At 39.9% G+C, this 22,586-nt stretch overlaps 2 protein-coding genes across 5 annotated transcripts in view; one reads left to right on the top strand and one right to left on the bottom strand.

Annotated features, from left to right (window-relative positions):
- Positions 1 to 13,582, top strand: part of LOC133563407 (ras association domain-containing protein 8) — a 45,261-nt gene extending 31,679 nt beyond the window's left edge. For 2 of the 3 annotated variants that reach the window (XM_061917523.1, XM_061917522.1), the window contains exons 3-6: positions 4,579 to 5,390; positions 5,462 to 5,659; positions 7,534 to 7,678; positions 11,276 to 13,582. In XM_061917523.1, the coding sequence (XP_061773507.1) occupies positions 4,579 to 5,390; positions 5,462 to 5,659; positions 7,534 to 7,678; positions 11,276 to 11,391 (1,271 nt within the window). In that variant the 3' untranslated portion in view covers positions 11,392 to 13,582. The remainder of the gene's footprint in view (positions 1 to 4,578; positions 5,391 to 5,461; positions 5,660 to 7,533; positions 7,679 to 11,275) is intronic. The other variant, XM_061917524.1, reaches the window with a different exon arrangement.
- A 5,247-nt stretch (positions 13,583 to 18,829) lies between these two features.
- Positions 18,830 to 22,339, bottom strand: bhlhe41 (basic helix-loop-helix family, member e41). Of its 2 annotated transcripts, XM_061918088.1 has the most exons (5): positions 22,020 to 22,339; positions 21,876 to 21,942; positions 21,687 to 21,794; positions 21,484 to 21,595; positions 18,832 to 19,949 (listed from the first exon to the last, which is right to left on the bottom strand). In XM_061918088.1, the coding sequence occupies exons 1-5, from the start codon at positions 22,079 to 22,081 to the stop codon at positions 19,156 to 19,158; spliced, it is 1,143 nt and encodes a 380-aa protein (XP_061774072.1). In that variant the 5' UTR covers positions 22,082 to 22,339; the 3' UTR covers positions 18,832 to 19,155. The 2 variants fall into 2 exon arrangements, with proteins under 2 accessions (XP_061774071.1, XP_061774072.1); XM_061918087.1 differs by having other exon boundaries at positions 18,830 to 19,949; positions 21,687 to 21,942.
- Positions 22,340 to 22,586: the final 247 nt, after the last annotated feature.

Here is a 22,586-nt window from a genome sequence, read left to right as displayed (position 1 = left end):
GGGGGGTTAAGCCTCCGGGCATGCGCATTGCATACATCCAACGAATTGATGACTAAATTAATCGGCAACTATTTTTCTAATCGATTGTAATTGATTTACTCGATTAGTTGTTGCAGCGCGACTAATATTTATCCATCCGTCCATTTTCTGCCGCTTATTCCCCTTTGGAGTCGCGGGGGGCGCTGGTGCCTATCTCAGCTACAATCGGGCGAAAGACAGGGTACATCCTGGACAAGTCGCCAACTCATCGCAGTACTAATATTTAAAATGGTTTATTTTAGGGTAACATACTATTCAAATCAAGATGTCACATTTGCTTTCACTTTTTTAATTGGTTGAGTTGAAATTTGCTAAATTAGACATAGGCAGTGGCAGCTAAATATTTAATGGTGCCCTGAACAAAAACACTCACAATTAACTTTTTTTTGTTATGCAACAGTTTGTTGTAAAATTACATGTTAGAGACGCTGTATATGCAATATATTCAATCATATACAGTATTAAAAATTGGAATTATTTTAACACTATTTCAATTGTAATTTACGTCTTTAACTTCTGATCTTTCGAATCCCCATCCTCCCAAACGCTTTGTTTTCACTGTTTTTGTTTTATCCACTTCAAATGAGTGGCAGCCATTTGACACACAAATTCTGACCCGATGAGCAAATGAGCTGAGCACTCATAAATATCTTGGGTTTTTTTTCCCTTTCATCCCTGCGGCGCTCCTTAGAGAATTGAAAATGGCCCCTTATCGTAGGCATTGAATATTGATCATGTTGTGGTTCAATACAAGTATTGACTTAGAGCCCATTGGCGTGGGATCAATGCCCATGTTACAGTTTTTGAAGGGGCAAAATTAAAATTTTTGTATGATAGTACAGCTTGTATATTTGCTGTATTTTCCCGACTTCACACCCCCTCACTTACTTTATCTATTTTAGTGTTGGTCCGTCGTGGCAGGATGGTATCCAGCTATCAGAAGTGTAGTGATGCACAATATCACGAACAAATATGAAATAATCAAATATCAGTTAATGACAGTCGTAGAACAAAGTTAAGTAATGAGCATGATATGCAATTTTCCCATGGAATAACATAAATGATTCAAGATTGTTTATTGTCATATGCACAGTTAAACAGACAGTTTGCCGTACAATGAAAATTTTACTTTGCTAGTCCACCCTTCAACAAGTCACTCGGTACTTAGCTAAAAATAAAAAATAAGAAAGTATACACAAGGCACAGTAAGTAACATTCTGATTGACAGTCAACAGTATAAATATGAAGGTGACCTTGGGTCGCAGCAGTAGTTAAAGTGTCTTTAGTGATCAAAGGTGAAAGGTGTCTACAGTGATGGTTCACAGTTTGGGGGTGGTCAAGGTATCTGTCTTGAAAAAATTTACCAATATGCTGTAATTCCAAGCCTGCGTGATGTTTTGTATGCAATAGTGTGCTGATAATTCAACTCTTATCAGACTGTTCCAAGTGAAACGCTAATGGAATGCAGTGTTTCACATTTTGCTGCCAGCTCCCTTCTTACTTCTTTTAATTCCTAAATTCCCTTCTAACACAGCAAATCAGAAATACGCTCCATCTACACAATTTAAACAAAAAAGCATCTCCAATACAATATATCCATCTGCCAAAAACAATAGTAACAGGATCATTTAAAAAGAATTAGCGAAACATGGTGTGTCCAAAAAGGAGCCAGAAGAAGCAAAAGTTGATATTGTCCTGCTCCGTCACTCAAGATAATCGGATTCATAAAGGTGCTGTTTGCAACACCCTAATAGTAACAATTTTCAAAGCATAACATATAAAAATAACCCCTCAGGCTCGCTTTTTACCATTAGTGGCTTAACAGAAAATATTTGTTTGACAATTGTTTATATTTAATAAAATATAGACAAATGATTGGTGTTTACGGCAGTCACTCAACACTTATGCACACATACAAAAACAGTACAAGAGAAGCAACAAACAATTTGCAGTCATGTTGTTGTTGTGATATAATATACATTCAATGACAGTTAACGCTAGCTATCCAAATTGTTATTATTAGATAACAACACCTAAAGCCAATGCTCGTGCATGTGTTAAAACAATACATAATCACATAATTACGTACGAGTAGTCGTGAGAGTGAGGGATATACTGTGTCAAATACATTGAAAAGTTAGCGCGCTCTAGGCAAATGTGTAAATTCCCCTTTTACCATCATAATTATCAATACAATACATAATCAGCTGATAGTTGATAATATTAAGTTTATTAACAGGATACAGATCACATATACTTACAAAATTAGGTCCACTCATTTCATCAAATATAGTTCATATAAATACATTACACCCTTAAGATATGTTATGTTTCCTCCTCTTGTCGTACATTTTTCTTGTTCTTTCGAAATTGAATGATGTTTTTTATTTTGTTTTGTTTTCTTAATTTAATAAATTCTACTGAGTCACCCCACAAACCAATATAAACATACTTTTATGTTTGAGCAGCGTGGCTCAGATGATAGAGCGGCCGTGCCAGCAACATGAGGGTTCCAGATTTGATTCCAACTTTCGCCATCCTAGTCACTTCTGTTGTCTAATTGGGCAAGCCACTTCACCCTGTGCCACTCACACTGGTTTGAATGTAGTTTTAAGATTTACATTTCCCAATGTGGGCAACATGGTGGAAGAGGGGTTTGTGCATCTGCCTCACAATACGATGGTCCTTGATTCGCTCGAGATCTTTCTGTGTGGAGTTTGCATGTCCTCCTCGTGACTGCGTGTGTTCCCTCCATAGACATGCACCTGGGGATAGATTGATTGGCAACACTACCTGTAAATTGGCCCTAGTGTGTGAATGTGAGTGTGAATGTTGTCTGTCTATCTGTGTTTGCCCTGCAATAAAGTGGCAACTTGTCCAGGGTGTACCCCGACTTCCGCCCGATTGTAGCTGAGATAGCCTCCAGCGCCCTCCACGAACCCGAGGGGAATAAGCGGTAGAAGATGTATGGATGGATTGATTTCCCAATCTAAAACGGTTTGTGTCTCTCGAGGAAAAGTGCTCTATTTAATAAGAGAAAGAAAATAGTTGTGGTAACACAAGGCTACTTTAATTTCAATTTATCGTTTATTGTTCATTTCTCTGAATTCATTGCTTTAAATGTTACTTGGTCTGTTTTGAATTTCTCCAGATCCATACATTTTATAATTTGTCACTTTTTATACAAAGAGTACATTTGTGTGTTTCAGATGCCCAACATTGTTTATTATTCTCATTGCTCCTTTTTTTATCATGTAAAATTTAAAAGGTGTTCTTTTATCGTCCCAGATTTCCACACAGTTGTTAAGATATGGCAATAAGAGCGCAACACTATGGCGTTCAAAACATTTATTTTTCTAGTTAATTGTTTTTGTTTTCTTGATCTATTTTACTATTTTATCTCCTTTTCTGCAAACTAGTTGCCATACTCTGCTTGCCCAAACCACCAAGAAACAAAAAGTATAGGTAGTCCATTAGTGAAATAATTTATCATTTTAAATAAATAAATGATAAATGGGTTGTACTTGTATAGCGCTTTTCTACCTTCAAGGTACTCAAAGCGCTTTGACACTACTTCCACATTTACCCATTCACACACACATTCAAATACTGATGGAGGGAGCTGCCATGCAAGGCGCTAACCAGCACCCATCAGGAGCAAGGGTGAAGTGTCTTGCTCAGGACACAACGGACGTGACGAGGTTGGTTCTAGGTGGGATTTGAACCAGTGACCCTCGGGTTGCGCACGGCCACTCTCCCACTGCGCCACGCCGTCCCTATATTTTACTGTGATAAAAGTTTGCAAAAAATTTAAGATTACAATTACAGTTGAGAGTGTGTAACACATAAATAATTGCATTCTGTCCTTGAATAGATACGCTGTTCAACTAGCAAAAAGAAACTAGAATAATCATGGATTTGTGTAACATTATGTAGCCACTTAATTGCTATTTTCTGATTGACACTGTAAAATAGTGTCATTAACATGTAAAATACACACATACAACAGAATGAAATACAATACATAATAGAATTTTAAATGTATTTTGAAACAAAAAACAAAAAGGTACTCTTTTTCTTTTTTGGGCATGTCGAATTGTGCAAGTGTAACCAAAAATGTTCCTAAGTTTGAAATACACCAAAACATGACCATGCTTGAGTGAAAGCTTCATGAAAGCTTCATTTGCACTTTTTTACAATCTATAACTTGCTATCCTATTATAGCTTTGGAAGAACAGGAGTGCTTGGGCAGACTGTCGTGACATCACTCCCCGCAAATATAGGGTTGGAGGAGGAAAAGTATGACTCATCCTCCTCTCTCCTGCCAGGTTGACGAAGCAGAGCCCCCTCCTCTGCCATTTTCCTTTTCTTTTCACACAAATGCTTTGTGAAGTAGTGTTGAGAACTCAAATTTTTCCAGACTATATTTTGTCCTGGTGGTAACAACTAAGTTAATTTAAGGCTCCTGTCTCCTGCAACCTTATTTTACTATTGAACACATGAATATTTTCTAAGCAGCTCTTTTTTTGTTGTTGACAGGTCGAACTGGGAGATACACTCTGGTAGAAAAATGGCGGGACACCGAGCGGCATTTAGTCCCTCACGAGAGCCCGGTGGCCTCCCTGAACACCTGGGGTCAATACGCAGGCGATGTCCAGCTGATCTTGCTTCGCACAGGCCCGTCCCTGACTGAACGGCCTCCCTCAGAAGGGCCCCCCCTCAGGGGGCCTGAACGTGGGTTTCATCGCCAGAGCCTGCCCCCGCTTGCAAAGCTTCACCATCCAAATGAACGCTCCCTCCGGCGCCGTGAGCCCCGCCGCAAGTCCCTCACCTTTACAGGAGCGCCCCGAGGTCTAAGGGAGATTCTGGGCGGAAGTAGGTCAACTGAAGCAGAAACCAAGAGGAGGTTCTACCTGGGAAACGGTGGGACTCACCATCATGCTGTAGGAGCCACTGGGACTGCATGCCATGGCCTGTGGGCTTGTCGAATGGAGGATCTGGTTCGAGTGGTGGGCCTACAGAGAGAGACACTCGGTGTGCTGGACAAGAAAATGGAGTTCTACGAAGCTGAGCTCAAAGCCTGGGCTGAGGGGCGTGGGCGGCGAGTGCCTGGGTGCAGCGGAGACTTGTGCGAGGACCTGATGGAGGAGATCCTTAAACTAGAGAAGCATCTAAGGAAGAACGAGGTAGAGATGGAGGAAGAGGAGTTTTGGGCCACGGAACTGCAGATTGAGTTGGAGAGTGAGAGACAGCTGGAGGACAGGCTGCAGGAGCTGCGTGGTCGTTTGCAAGGCTGCGAAAAGGAGATTGAAGACAAGCTGGCAGTGGTGCAGGTTTGCTCTCCGCAGGAGGTCTTTGTTCACATTGTTTGATTTGAGTTTCTTTTGAGTGTTTTAGGTGATAGTATCCTTTCCCCTATCAGGGTGTGGAAGCTGGTCTGGAAGAGATGCGGGTGCAAAGAGAGCATCAGGAGACCGAGTGGCTAAATGAGGCAGAGGCTCGAGCCCAGGTGCTCCGAGTTAAAGCTGAGCTGAAAGCACAAGAAAGACAAGCTGTCCAGCTGGAAAGCAGCTGCAGGGCTGTGGACAGGTCACTTGGACAAAGCAGCAAAAAATTGCAGGTGGGACAAACACATTTACATCATCACTTTAATTTGTATTTGCTAAACAAAATTCCATCAAACACATTTAGGACATAGACTTAAATGAGTGCTATTCAACTGGCGGCCCGAAGACCTAATCCGCCCAGGAATGGGACCATAGCGGCACCTGAGTTCAGATCAAACTTGGGAGACGAACATATTTGCTGCAAATTCCTAAAAATAGTAGTCCTATTGTATAGAGGAACTTGGAACAGTGTAAACACATTGGTAGATCCTTTCATTGCCATTGTTTTGGGTTATTGGGTTTTTAGCCACATAATTGAAAGGAACATGATGGACATTTTTCCCGCAACCCCAACGTGTTAGAAAACATCAAAGCACAGAGATAGATATCAACACAAAACCACATAGAGCTGCATTCGTGAATGGCCCGAGAGATACAACCAACAAGCATACAAAAGGCTCATAAACAACCCGCATTACAATTGTGTTTCAATCAGGGTTCATTTCCATCAATATTGACCTGTTGAAGCCTAACAAGCAGAAGAATATTGAAGACTTCTTAGATACGATGTACTGTATATGGACAAAAAGTGTAGTTACAACTTATGGCCATCGGTTGCCATCTTTCAAAATTCTTACATTTGTTTTTATTTTTGTATCTCTTACGTCCATAAAGTGCTATCTTGCACAATTTTCAAATTTATTTTATTTATGTTATAATTTTTTCTGCCATCTTACTTTGTTCGTAGTAGTTCTTTTGTGGCTTTCATATGCACATTCAATATCTATTTGAGGTCCATGACACAAGTGATTTCCATCCATCCATCCATCCATTTTCTACCGCTTATTCCCTTTCGGGGTCGCGGGGGGCACTGGCGCCTATCTCAGCTACAATCGGGCGGAAGGCGGGGTACACCCAGGACAAGTCGCCACCTCATCACAGACAAGTGATTTCATCTACTATAATGTTCCTCTTCAAAGGAAATCATTTTGAATGTGATGTTTGTGTTTTTTTGAATAAAACTTTCTTAAAATATTTCAGTATAAATATATTTTGAAAATTCTGAGCACATTTAAAAAAGCAGCGATAATAATGATAACTTTAATAATTTTGGTCACAATAACCGTGATAAGAAATTTTCATACAAACGTGTGTGTGTGTGTGTGTGTGTGTGTGTGTGTGTGTGTGTGTGTGTGTGTGTGTGTGCGTGCGTGCGTGCGTGTGTGCGCGTGTTTGTGTTAGAAGCCTTTTTATCATCCATCCCTAGTCTTTGGCATTTTCCTTCAATGAGTTGAGGGTGGAAGTAGTCAGCAGTCCCACCTCATGGTCAAACCATCATCTGAAACCGACCAATATAAAGGTGTCTCACATATTGTTCAGAGGAGCCCTGTCCACAGGACTGAAGTTGAGTTGTAACCAGAAAAAATAATTTTCAAGCAAAAAAACTGTTTGTAACCAAACAAAAAATTTGCAAACAAATTTTATTTACACAATTTTTTTTTAAATATATGTTTTATTTGGTGATGTATTTTTCCATTTTGAATCCATTTTTTTTTTTTGTTCCAAAAAATATTTTTGTAACTTTTGAAATACTATTAAAAATATATAAAAATATTTTGAATACATGTATATTTTTTTCCATACAACTGATGCTTGTTTACTTCAAAGAGTTGGCTCTATAGGTCTTTTTTGGGTAGGGGCCGGGGTGTTGAACAGCTTATTGGGATCCCCACAAATTAACAGACCTCATTTGTGACTTTTTCCACCTCAAAAAAAAAAGCTGAAACATTGAATGTTAGCAAATGAACCACCACTGATACATACAAAATAAAATAATAATAAGAAGAATGATATTGAATTTGTTTGTTGCAATGTTGTTTGATGACAGGACATGCAGCACGAGCTGGAGCAGCTGACCAAGGAGCTCAGGCAGGTAAATCTGCAGCAGTTCATCAAGCAAACTGGCTCGAGGGTCACTGTGCTCCCCGCTGAACCTGCCGAGGACGACAGTACAACCAGCACTCGCGTTATAGGTAATATCCTTCTCTCCTGCACATTTAAGCGGTGGAAATTCATTTATAATGTACTCACTTATGTTCCATCAAGGATGAACGAATTACCAGTGCTTTCAGCATCATATAGGCCCGTGTCTTTCCCCCTCTTAACTTAAATGTCAACCAGAGAGCAGACATTGTGAAAATGGCGTGTAGTCAGTGATTTAAGGGTCAATTAAGTCCGACACATCTGAATGGTTGTGACCTAAAAGATGCATTGTCGTGTAATCATGTGTCAGGAGTGCAGCCAAAGTGGTCTGTGGGAGCTATTCACCCCGCACATATGGTCTCCATGCCAACGGCAGGAGGAGCCGACTTCAAGTCCTTCATTCACCCTCTGTTTTTGTTCTGAGCCCCCACAACACACGTCCTCCATCGCACACTCAGCACTTTCTGGGGAGGACTCGTCTGACCAAAGCCCTGTAATTCTGCAGAACAGCTGACAAGCAGACAAAAAACATTGAGTAGCATTAATCCAATAAACCATTGTTCCATCAAACTAAGAAAAGACAATGACTTTCCAGAAGAAAACAGTTGAATCACAGTTGTTTATTGAGAAGGTCTATCCGTTTTCGATATGAGTTATGATGTATTTGATGTTAGTGGAGAGTGAGAGGACTGATCAGAAGTCAGTCACACTGTTTTATGGACAATTTGGAGTGCTCAGTGAAAGATGTGTTAAAGTTCTTTACTGGATGGTTTATTAGATAAATTAGGTAAATGATGATAAAGTTTATTAGGCAAATGATGATAAAGTTGGTGGTATATAATACGATTCAATAAGACTAAGAAAAATTTTTTTTCTTTTAGTAAGATCTTGATCATCTGATAGATTTTCATGTCAGCTTTAATTTATGTTAATTTTCTATATCGTTTATCCTTATTAAGGTCACATGTCGGGGAGTCTTCCCCATTTCAGCCGAGAGGGGGGGTACACCTTAGACTGGTTGCCAGAAAATCCCAGGGCACATATAGACTAACAACCACTGACATTCACACCTACTTTTACAAAAAAAAAATGGCAGAGAGCTACTCATTTTTGTAAAGTTTATTTTATTATCTCTTTTAACCCAAATAAAGGGAATATGCTTTATTTTGCTAAAACATTAACAAAATGTTGGCATACACAATTTACCTTTTGTATTTAAAAACTTGTGTTTGTCTGTATTTTATATTTCAGATTTATATTTAGTGCAGGGTTTTGCAATCACTATTTGAGCCACGTTTTTCTTGTATATTTATGACTGCTAACATTTAAATTGTACTTTATTTAGAAAGCAGATCTCCAACCAAACAGTTTGGTCTGTGTTTTTTGCTCTTCTTATTATTATATATTATTTGTTATTGGGTCTGAATTGAACAGTTGTAAAAAATACTGAGGGTTTAAATTAAATATATTTTGACCACTTTGCTGGGCTACCCAAAATCACCTGGCAAGCTAATGGTAGCTCCCAAGCTATGGGTTGGAGATCCCTGAATTAGTTTCCAATCAACCCAACATCCCGCGACCCCATAGGGAATAAGCGGTAGAAAATGGATGGATAGATTTTGGTGGGTTCCCTCTGTCTACTCCAGCTTCCTCCTACCTCCAAAGACATGCACCTGGGCATAGGTTGAGTGGCAACACTAAATGGTCCCTAGTGTGTGAATGTTGTTTGTCTGTGTTGGCCCTGCAATGAAGCTGGCGACTTGTCCAGGATATACCCCGCCTTCCGCCCAAGTGCAGCTGGGATAGGCTCCAGCACCCCCGCGACATCGAAAAGAACAAGTGATAGAAAATGAATAAATCAAGGGACATGTTTTAGTTTGTGGGAGGAAGCCGATTTACCTGGAGAAAACACTCACAAACACACACACACACACACAAACTCCACACAAAGATAATTAATGGTGATAAGAATCCTTAATCTCTTCGTATTGCTGTCACTATGCGCCCATAAAAGTGCCTTAACAAAGAATCGCACATATTGGTGACTCAGTTTTTGTACTCTTATGTATTGAATACCACTGTTAAACAATCCGCAGTGGGGCCAAACAAAGTTGCAAGTGCCATCACTTTGATAAAGAAGGTGAAAACATTATTTAATCCAGGAAATAACTGGTAGTAAAGTACATAGGTGGAATCTGTATTAATCTCCCCTCCTCCCTCTCAGGTCGTCGCCGTCTTTGTTGACAAGAGTCGTCCATTAAAGAAAAAGTGGTGTTACAGTAACATTTTATTTTGTCCATTTCATTCGTCATTCATATGTATTTCACATTGTTTTCTGCAAGTAATACGAGAACAATGTTCTATAAAATGTGTCGTGTCCATATTTTGGGGTTTTTGAACAGATTGATTCGATTTTTATGTGAAAAATAAGATTCGTTTTTTTGTATAATTCAACATTTGTCCGACCTTTCAGAACAGTTTACTATTAAAAACAGTATTTCCTGATGAGAGCCAGTGTCCTTTACAGTGGATGTTTTTTGTCTAGCATTACAAGATTATCCATCCATCCATTTTATACCGCTTGTCCCGGTCGGGGTCGCGGGGGTGCTGTAGCCTATTTCAGCTGCATTCGGGTGGAAGGCGTACACCCTAGACATATCACCACTTCATTGCAGGGTCAACACAGATAGACAGACAAAATTCACATTCACATTCACACACTAGGGCCAATTAAATGTTTCAAACCAACCTATTCCCAGGTGCATGTCTTTTGGAGGGGAGAGGAAGCCGGAGTACCTGAGGGGAACCCACGCAGTCACGGGGAGAACATGCAAACTCCACACAGAAATATTTGTTAACAAAATGTGTAATTGACAGAAACATTTTTGCAAAAAAAGCAAAAGTCCACTGCTGAAGACGATGGTTCACAGGAGGTTATGTTTGATCGCATGTGAAACACAAAAGAGGCTTAAAGAAAAATTTCCATTTGGTCTTTGGGACAATGACAGCAAAATGTATTCTTTGTTGAGCTGACTTAGGTGAAAAACTCGGTTCCATTCCTGTTAGGCAGTAAACTGCTGCTCCTGTCTCAGTACTGTCCCTCAGTGGCACAAATGTGTAAATTCCCATTTTAAAATGATCTTGTTGGCATAACTCCTCTGCTGAATACACTGGAATCGTTGTGGTTCAAGCCCCCTAGACTCTGCGTTGCGTTTGTTGTAACATTGATGGACAGGAGACTTGAGTGATGACATGCACAACATTTACTTCCTGATGTGGAATGGAATGTGCACCTGTCAGTACAGTAAGGCTCTTTGTAGCACACTATGAAGAATAGTAAACACTGTGAAGACTAGTAAGGCACGTTAGCATTGTAGCTAATTGGCTGTTCATTTCTATTGAGCATCGCTCCCCTACTCACCTGGGCCATGGCACTAATGAACTGGCCGTTGAAGTGCCAGCCCGTATTATTTATAGCCCATGTCTGAGAGGGGGTGCTATTGAGCACTCACATAAACCCTTGTTGGAAGAAGTACAATTAAATACATACAGTAACTAATACATACATATAACACATAACTAAATACATACAGTAAATAAAGTACTATCTAATCTAACCTGTTACATTCTTCTATTTTCATATTTAGTTCCACTGACCGGCTCCCTGAAGCGTCACGTGACCTTGCACCAAATGTCAAGTCATCTACGGGTCTTAAATAGTCCCCTCAGCTCAAGTTTGAACCCAGAAGGCATCTATGTGTGAGACTCCATTGAACAATTGTGCTATTCTTCTGCTTCTTCTCCTTCTTCTTCTTCTTCTTCTGAACCTTATTTTTGGATATCTTTGTACGGATACCTCAGCTATGCACTGTTGTCCATTAAGACAAGCTTATGAAGACATAGTGAAGGAACAACACTGAACCTTTGTCTAGGAGGCATGCATCACTCGTTAGGACACAAAGAAGGCATGCTATTGTCCCTGAAGTTTGGACACAGAAAAGGCATGAATAATCAATATTTCATATTGTTTCGGAAGCGTCTTTTAGTCGGTGGGGTAGCTGCTTAGTGATTACATTGCTCTTGGGCTTGTACAGTGGAACCTCAATTTACGAATTTAATTGGTTCTTGAACAGAGTTTGTGAATAGAAAAGTTTGTATAGTGAAGCACATTTCTCCATAAGAAACAATGTGAATATGAATAATCGGTTCCAGCATCGACAAAAGTCCATATTTTAGTGAAGGTTTGTACACTTTGAACACAGGGTAAAGTGCCATAGATCAGAGGTTCTTATCCTTTTTGACCATGGTGCCCAACTTTTCCAGTACAGAGGGACCCGGGGCCCACTCAGGTGTTAACACGTTATTATAGTAACAATTAGTATTCTTACTCTTTGATTTCAATCATATTCAATACATCTAACCTGCTTAGTTTACTAATTTATCAAACCATGCGTTAATCTCAAAGCTTATTATTTTAACACACAAACATTATTAGGCTTTGGTCAGGCTGATTAGAAAAATAATTATTAATCAAATATACTGCATAAAAAAGGGACTCGTAAATAACTGAGAAAAAATAAATGTACATAAAATTATGTTGTGCTGTAACAAAAAAATAAATTAATGACTATGTTTATTAAATAAACTGTCAATAAAAATTTGAGTGTCATAATTTTTGCGCTTTAGAAACGTCTTTATGACTTTAGTTCCAGACGTCTTCTGTTTGTTTGAGATTGTCATTACTACCATTTTTTCCAGAAATGTCTGGTCTTATCACAATTTAAACTTTCCTGTGGTACAAATCCTGCTTCGACGATTTTTCCATCCTTGGGAGCGCCATTGATATAACTCGTAAATATTTGTTGTTGTTTTTTACTCCACAGTAAATTTTTCCTTCTTTCCCCGCTGGTCTGTTGTCTTTCTGGGGCTCATATTGAGTTACCAAAACGGACAAAACATGTCAAAAGGTGAAAAAACTAATAAAAAGCACACACTCTAGAGGAGTTTGTAAATCGAGGTTCCACTTTACTATGATTCCAAACAATGGCCTTTATTTAAGAGTCAATGAATTACAGTATATATGTTGGAGTTATGAAATGAAGACATTTACTCTGTCTAATGCCTGATTTTTACTTAAATTATGTAGGATACACTCGTGTCAGCATAACTTTTTTAATCCCAGTCTTGCTCTATCTGAAACTACACATACATATTTAGGTGACCCTTCAGTTATTGACATATTTTTAGTGTTTGACATATTCTTAGTACCCATATTTGCTTCATGAAGTCATGAAAGTTTTGTTTTTCATCCCGTGTTTTCCAATTTGTAGCCAAAGATAAAGAGGGCTGTGCACGTTATTTCCGTGTTATTATAGCCATATACTTGTTGAGCAGTACATTGTTAATTAGTTGAAAAACATGCTATGTAGCCTTTTAATGTACATTAATATTAGATTGTCAGCTGCTAACCCCAGCAAAAGTGCCTTAATGTATTCAGTGGTCAGTGAATGTAGACGAACATGAAACTATTGTAAGAAATATGAAGGCAGTTGTAGTAGCGTCAAGTTATTTTTATTTTTATCTGTGCATGTTTTACTGAGAATGTTTGAATGTGGCGGCAAGTGTTCGCCACTATTTTACCAAATCATTTATTGTTGAAAATGGATTTATATTTAACCCATTGAAGACATTCTTTATGCTGCCAATTGTCACTTTGTTCAAATCCCATAACCAATGTATGACCTACAATTTGTACAAATGAAATTCACTTTCCAAATATTAATTGTAAAATGTAGTGACTCGCCACCCATGGGTGTCTGTCACTGATTTTTTTTGTTTTGTTTTGGAGATAAACAATGTCAACTGTACATACAAGTATTTTTCAACGAATATTGTACAGCTGTAATCTTCCAGGTGATATGAACTGCATGATTTAAATAAATATAAATACACAATTGATGCTTAGTGTTTGGTTGCATCAGCGTTGGACTTGTTTTAACTGCAGTTCCGGCTTTGGCCGACAGATAGAGACATTTACTCATTAAAATTGTAACACCAACGCCGCACGAATAATTTGAAATTATATATTTGATTTTTGTGATAACACTCCAAATGCAGTATTCCGTCAAATGTCAACTAGTGTAATGTTATTGCTATGGTATTATATTGACTTCAACAATGTTTTTTTCAACCACATAAGAAAATTCTAACAACAATTTTAAAATAAAGAAGATGAATAATATTAACACAATGATGAAAACTGTAGACAAAGAAAGTACATTCTTCCCAAAAGAGAGTTGTTGGAAAAAAGTCAATACTACTACTTTTTTCTCTCCCTGGACTAATCATCTGAAATTAACTTTTTTTAGTTTATTGATTTATTGAAATTAGAGTGAAATCCTGGTTGCAATTGTTCCTCAATATGAAATAACCAAATCATCTTGTCATCCACACTGCTTACATGTGCTGCATTTATCACAATAAATCAATAACTAGACCAGTGATTCTGTCTCCATCTAGTGTTACGCCAAAGAATCCCTTGACTAAAGTACAGTCTTTTATTTTCCTGTTGTTACTGTTCAAACGGTGTGCACAGTGGCCAAACACATGTGAAATAAAACCTCTGCCTTGTTACTAATCAATATTTAGACCTACTACGCTTCTGAATTTTAATGTCGGTCATTATGGTGTTGCTTGGGAGAACTTTGAGAACCACTGTTCCTGACCACATTTAAAATGTTACTGTAAAATTAATGGTACCCTGGAGGCGGTGTGTTTTTTCATCTGAATGTAATCTCTCGCCATCATGCTGCTATCACATGACTTTGGTTCAAAGCCTGGACTTACTGTACATTCCTCAGTTATGACCTGTCAGCGGATTGGAGCAGTAAAGAACAGTATAGTACATTTTACTTGTAATTGCTGCAAATCTTCACATTCCTGACAGGTTTTGGGGCTTGTTGAAACACATGCGTTTTAGTGGATATAGTTTTATATTAAAGGCCTACTGAAATGAGATGTTCTTATTTAAACGGGGATAGTAGGTCCATTCTATGTGTCATACTTGATCATTTTGGGACTTTGCTATATTTTTGCTGAAAGGATTTAGTAGAGAACATCGACGATAAAGTTCGCAATTTTCTGTGCTGATAAAAAAGCCTTGTCTTTACCGGAATTCGCAGACGATGATGTCACAAGGGTGAGGGCTCCTCACGTCCTCACATTGTTTATAATGGGAGCCTCCAGCAGCAAGAGCTATTCGGACCGAGAAAACGACAATTTCCCCATTAATTTGAGCGAGGATGAAAGATTCGTGGATGATGATATTGATAGCGAAGGACTAGAAAAAAATAATAATAATAAAATAAAAAGCGACAACTCCGGGCATTGGCAGTGTGAGCGATTTAGATGTAATCAGACACATTTACTAGGATAATTCTGGAAGATCCCTTACTGCTTATTGTTTTAATAGTGTTTTAGTGAGATTGTAAAGACATACCTCGAGGTCGGATGGCTGCGGTGAACATGCAGTGTCTCAGAGAGAAGCCGAGGAGCCGAGCTCACAGCTGCCTTTTAAACAGCTGCTGCAGGAGGACGACTAATCCAATGATGTCTCCGATAAGATATATATCACAATTTTCCCATCCAAAAACATGCTGGTTGACGTAGAGAAACATGTTCGCTTGACCGCTCTGTGTTAAAAACAAAGAAACACCGGCTGTGTCTCGGTGCTAAAGACAGCTGCAATACACCGCTTTCCACCAACAGCATTGTTGTTTATAGTCTCCATTATTAAATGAACACATTGCAAAAGATTCAGCAACACAGGTGTCCAAATTACTGTGTAATTATGCGATGAAAAGAGACAACTTTTAGCCGTAACTGGTGCTGAGCTAATGTTTCCTGACAGTCCGTGACGTCACGCAACGTTTTCAACAGGATACCTCGCGGGAAATTTAAAATTGCAATTTAGTAAACTAAAAAGGCCGGATTGGCATGTGTTGCAATGTTAATATTTCATCATTGATATATAAACTATCAGACTGCGTGGTCGGTAGTAGTGGGTTTCAGTAGGCCTTTAAATGATTTTTGTAAATATTTTTTTCCAACACATCAGCAATAATTAATGACAGCATAACGTGCGTAAAGCAACAACTGCTCAGAGAACTCTCTCCAAAAAAAGAAAGAAATGCAAATACATCTACAACATTGACATAATATATTTTATAGTACATTCACAAAATAATATTTACAGACATACATGCCACTTTCTAGAACAGCTGAGGAAAAGAACGCCAAAAGCGATGTTTGCAAAAATACAAAGCCCATCTGTGAAAAGTTTTAAAAAGCCAAACATCACTTAACTTGCACAAATTGTTTTCTTTTAACATCATGAAAGGGGGAAAAAAGCTGATGGGGAATAAGTAATAACCGCACAATGTGTGAACCCACCTAAATTCACAAGGCAGCACAAAAGTTCAAAAACAAAATCATGTGACTTTTGGTTTTGGTGGATAAGGGGGCAAGGTGGGGCCTGGGGAGTGTAGAAGCAGAAAAAAGTGCACTTTACATCTTTCAAGAGGGACGTTCCTCCTACAAACTCAAACAGCTTGGAAAATACATTCAATATCAAAGATGGATAAGGTGCTCTATCCTACATTACTTCCTGCAGGTGAAGAGGTCATTGCAACGTGGAAATATTAGTAGACCTTTGTTTGTCACTTTTTTAACAGATATGAAGCGCTGTGTGATGATTCTGCAACAGAGAATACATGTTGGAGGTTCCGTGAGGACCCACCTCCACATTGATGCCACTTTCATGTCCAGCTCGCAATATTTACAGTCCAGACGTTCCAAACCTGCTCTGATTTGGGTATCGCGCTCTTTCACAAAGTTTGGCATGTTTTATCAAAGAGGATAGAAAAGGAACTTCAGCGCAACGCCACGTTTACGCCAATCATGGTCGATAAGCATTCACATGAAGGAATCTGTAGCAGAAGTGCAAAAGGCACACGCTTGTCAAGATGGCGCTAATAAACCAGAAACACCATCGCTAATTGTGTGTGAATACTGAGAGGCGCTGCAGGCTCATGCATCACAACATATCGTATCATTCACCAGATGCTGTGCAAGTACGCCCTCTATAGGGTAGGGGTCCTCATTACATTTATTGTATATATATATATATAAATGTATATATATATATATATGTATATATATGTGTGTGTCTATACTGTATATGTGTACATATATATGTGTGTGTATATATATACATATATATGTGTGTATATATACACACACACATATATATATATATATGTGTGTGTCTATACTGTATGTGTGTACATATACATATATGTATATATACACATACATATATACACATGTGTATATATGTATATATATATATACACACATATATGTGTGTGTGTGTGTATACATACACACATACATATATAAACATATATATATATATATATATATATATATATATATATATGTGTGTGTCAAAAAATAAATTGTATGTAAATATTGGACTCTTTTTCTAGTTTTTTTTTTTTTTATGTAAGTGAGTTATAACCTGTAATTGAAAAGGGTCATTGCAAATTCAGAAGTGTGATTTATCTGTTTTTGTTTTTTAAAAACTAATAATTTGACAGCATTTATAATACATATTTAATGTATTGTTTTAAATCATATCTTTCACCCTAACTGGGAATTGATCCCTTGTCCAGAAAGCAAGTGCCATCATTACCCATCAGTCATTTACCTCTAACTATATGGCCGTCCCTCAGTAATTGCTCTTACCTGGTTCACGCAAAGTAAGAATCATTACTTTTGAATAGAATATTTTCACGGCTCGACTATAAAAAAAATAATTTTTCAACATTATGAGAGCCTTTTAGACATAAAATAACACCCTTTCGTCACCTTAACACTCTTTTAATCCAATAAGTTGATGCTGCCTGCAGCTGAGTCAATCAGTGGCTACCTCAACAACGCAATCTGATTGGCTTGCTCTTGTCTAATGGCTTAGTATTAAAGATTTGTAGTTTATTTAGCCATTGTTATGCTTGACTATGCTTAGTTAGTAATATTTAGAAAAATATTCAAAAATATATATAGTCAAGGTTTCCTGTGGTTTATCTGTTATACAGTGCTCAATACTGGGGTAGAGCGGAATATACGTCAGGTCAGGAAAAAACAGAGGCTACATCATCCCTACAAGCCTGTTTCGCAGGTTTCTTTGCTCGTCAGAGGATTTTATTTTATTTGATCAATTTTATTTAAAATCCCCTGACTAGCAGGAAAACCTGCGAAACAGGCTTGTAGGGATGATACAGCCTCATATATATATATATATACACCGTATTTCCTTGAATTGCCGCAGGGCATATAGTATGCGCCTGCCTTGAATTACTGCCGGGTCAAACCCGCTTCCCAAAATAATTAGCGCATGCTTAGTATTACCGCCTGGTCAAACTTGTGACGTCACGAGTGACACTTCCCCTGTCATCATTTTCAAAATGGAAGAGGCTGATTTCAATACCGGTAATTTGAAATTGCATAAAGGGAAGAAGATTAAGAGCTATTCAGTAGGATGTAAGGTCCAAGCTTACATCACACTGAAATTTTTACTGCATGCCTTTGGTAAGTGCCGGGGTGAGAAGAGGTTTTAAAATAATTAGCGCATGCTTACTTTTACCGCATGCCTTTGGTGAGCGCAGGAGTGAGAAGCGGTTTTAAATTAATTAGCGCCCCGGCGGCAATTCAAGGAAATACGGTATATATATATATATATATGTATATGTATATATATATATGTATGTATGTATGTGTGTATGTATGTATATATGTATATATGTATATATATATATATATATATATATATATATATATATATATATATATATATATATATATATATATATATATATATATATATATATATATATATATATATATATATATATATATATATATATATATATATATATATATATATATATATATATGTGTGTGTGTGTTGATTGGATTATCCAGAGAATAGTGCTCGATACCGTGGTAGAGCGCAATATGTAGGTGCGGGAAAAAAATCACAAGACTACTTCATCTCTACAGAACTGTTTCATGAGGGGTTCCCTCAATCATCAGGAGAAATCTCCTGATGATTGAGGGAACCCCTCATGAAACAGTTCTGTAGAGATGAAGTAGTCTTGTGATTTTTTTCCCACACCTATATATATATATATATATGTATATGTGTGTGTGTGTGTGTTAAATTAGCGTTGTCGATATATTTACAATAATAAGCATTTTTTTGTAAAAGCTTCATGATGTCATTATTTGGGCAATTTGTGTTTGTTTACTATCACTATTGAGGACCCCTGTCATAGACATGTGTATTGAATTATTTGCCCACCCAAAATATAATTACAAGTGATTCTCACTGTGACGCGTGGAGTGCGTGACTCTCAGCATCCACACAATAAAGTGTCCACAAACCGCGCGACGTCTGCCAGAGAAGTTAGCTGCTTTGACAGGAAACAGGAAACTGGTCATGCAGGTCGCCCCGACTTTCTTGTGACGCACCGCTGACGTCACCGTTACTTCCGTCACTTTCCCGGCGCTCCTCAGGTGAGCTGACCTCGGCCTCGTCGCCACACGGCGGGGGGTCCTTGCACGGGGGGGAGAAGCCCGGGAAGGCCGCCGCGGCCTGTGCGGGGTAGAGCCACGGGAAGGGCGAGGCGAGGGCGCCCGCTGTGGGGTAGACGCACTTCTCCATTGTGCTCTTGTCAAAAAAAGGCATGTAGGAGGCGGCGGCAGACGGGTTGATGAAGTAGAAAGGCATGCAAACGGGCGTCTGCTGTCCTACGCCGCTTAATCCCATCAGAGAGTTCATGAACGCCACATCCGACGGTGCGTTCAAGGACCAGTTCATCTTTGCTTTCTTGGCGGGACGATCGTCTGCGAACTCCTGCTTGATTTTCTTGCCGCCTCCCTCGCACTCCTTGCCCTCGCCCTTCTCCGCCTCTCCGCCGTACCCGCTGTCCGTGTCCGTGTCGTTCTCCGTCACGTCCCCGCCCGCGCCTTGGGTCCTCTGGATGACGGGGACCTGGTTGTCGACTTTCGGGCAGTCCGCTGCTGCACCCGACTGGACCTGGGCCAGGACTTTGTGCAGGTGCTTGACCAGCTGCGTGCAGCTCTGCTCACGCGTGGTCCAGTTCTCGAACTGACTCAGGTGCTGCAGGACCTCTTTGGCGCACGTCTGGAAGCCGGAATGAAAAGCGTCCAGGTCGGCGTGCACGGACGTCTTCTCCCCTGCAGACAACCACACCGATCAACACCGGAGTAGGTACACCTTTAAAGGCCTACTGAAATGAAATGTTCTTATTTAAACGGGGATAGCAGGTCCATTCTGTGTGTCATACTTGATCATTTCGCGATATTGCCATATTTTTGCTGAAAGGATTTAGTAAAGAACATCCACGATAACGTTCGCAACTTTCGATGTTAAGAGAAAAGCCCTGCCTCTACCGGAAGTTCCAGACGATGACATCACCCGTGTGATGGCTCTTCACATATTCACATTGTTTTTAATGGGAGCCTACAACAAAAAGTGCTATTCGGCAATTTCCCCATTAATTTGTGCGAGGATAAAAGATTTGTGTTTGAGGATATTGATAGCGATGGACTAGGAAAAAAAAAGTTGATTGCATTGGGACAGATTTTGATGTTTTTAGACACATTTACTAGGATAATTCTGGGAAATCCCTTATCTTTCTATTGTGTTGCTAGTGTTTTAGTGAGTTTAATAGTACCTGATAGTCGGAAGGGTGTCTCCACGGGTGTCTTGACGCGCAGTGTCTCAGGGGAGTCGACGGCAGCTATGGACGGCACAAGCTCAGCTTTTCTACGGTAAAAACTGACTTTTTAACCACAATTTTCTCACCGAAACCTGCTGGTTGACATTCCAACTTGATTCATGTTCGCTTGACCGTGCTCTGATCCATAGGAAAGTTTCACCTCCAGGAATTTTAAAGAAGGAATCACCGTGTGTTTGTGTGGCTAAAGGCTAAAGCTTCCCAACTCCATCTTTCTACTGTGACTTCTCCAATATTAATTGAACAAATTGCAAAAGATTCAGCAACACAGGTGTCCAAAATACTGTGTAATTACGCGGTTAAAGCAGACGACTTTTAGCTGTGTGTGTGTGCAGCGCTCATATTTCCTAAAAACCTGCGTACACGTCATCATTATTTCGAAGAAGAAACTCCCGGGAAATTCAAAATTGCAATTTAGTAAACTATCCATCCATCCATCCATTTTCTACCGCTTATTCTCTTTCGGGGTCGTGGGGGGCGCTGGCGCCTATCTCAGCTACAATCGGGCGGAAGGCAGTGTACACCCTGGACAAGTCGCCACCTCATCGCAGGGCCAACACAGACAGACAACATTCACACTCACATTCACACACTAGGGCCAATTTAGTGTTGCCAATCAACCTATCCCCAGGTGCATGTCTTTGGAAGTGGGAGGAAGCCGGAGTACCCGGAGGGAACCCACGCATTCACGGGGAGAACATGCAAACTCCACACAGAAAGATCCCGAGCCTGGATTTGAACCCAGGACTGCAGGACCTTCGTATTGTGAGGCAGACACACTAAACTAAAAAGGCCGTATTGGCATGTGTTGCAATGTTAATATTTCATCACTTATAAGCAATCAGACTGCGTGGTGGGTAATAGTGGGTTTCAGTGGGCCTTTAAGGAGTTGCGTCACGGAGGACAACAACACGTGACCGCGCACGCACGCCAGCACGTGCGCGGTCACGCTCGAGCAGGACTTTTCTTACCGTTCTGCAAAGCCACGATCTTCTGGTGCTGCTGCTCCGTCACCGCGGTCAGCGCGTTTAAGTGTTTCAGCGTCAATTCCAGGACGACCGCCTTCTCCAGGTGGCCCAGGGTCTGCGTCAATACCCACGCACGTCAACATCATGAATGCATTTTTTTTTTTTTTTTTTTTTTTTTTTTTTTTTTTTTTTAAATCACGTCTTACCGACAGCTTCAAATGTTCCGGAAGCAGATCCTTCAGCTGACCGATGCATTCATTGATTCGATCTCTCCTCTTCTTCTCGATTAATCGATGAGGTAACTTGTACGCGTCCTGTGGGGAGGACGATAGAAAAAAAGTTACCCACGGACGTTTTTCACGATTTCCACGACTAGAATAAATCATGGTGTGCACCTTTCCACCATCCTCCCGCTTGATGCCGCGTTTGGGTTTGCACATGTACAGAGAAGGGTAGTCCACCCTGAAGTGGAACCACACAATTAACGTCCGCGTACATAAATAATAAATATTGACGTCCTAAAAGTTTGCAAGACTCACCCCAAAAAATCCGCGCGGTCCATGAAGTGTCTGTCGTGTAAATGTTCTATCCTTTCATCCATCTGTTTGTTGTCTCATAAACAAAAAAAAAACACCTTTCCTTTTCAATGTAAATGTTGGTAAATCCACGCGTGTCTTGTCACACTGAAGTGTGTTGCCGTCCACGTCTTGTCACAGACTGACGCGTGTCTGCACTTCTTCACGCCGCGGACACTTGGCCGAGCCGCCGCGCACTGCGCAGGCGCGCATCAGCCCCGGGAAACAGCTTCCCACTCACGTGTCCTCTCACGACACACAGGGTCCGCTAAGACCTGCTGCACGCGCCGCGCGCAGGCGTGTGCGCGCGTCCGCGAGTGCGTGTATACGTGTGCGCGCGCGCGTGTGCGCGTGTCACTGCAGCCAACAGCTGGAGGCTGCAAGTCATTCAGATGTGATTCATCCAACAAACAAATGAGCACATGCCGGGTGACTTGTTTTGCTCCACTGAGACGTCATCGAGTCTCGCCTCAGGCCGCGTGTCACGTGACGAATACTGTTAAAAATGTAAATACAAATATTTTGTGTTGG

Source organism: Nerophis ophidion, linkage group LG12, assembly GCF_033978795.1.
Source record: "Nerophis ophidion isolate RoL-2023_Sa linkage group LG12, RoL_Noph_v1.0, whole genome shotgun sequence".
Lineage (NCBI taxonomy): Eukaryota > Metazoa > Chordata > Actinopteri > Syngnathiformes > Syngnathidae > Nerophis > Nerophis ophidion.
This window is presented reverse-complemented; position numbering and strand designations above follow the sequence as displayed.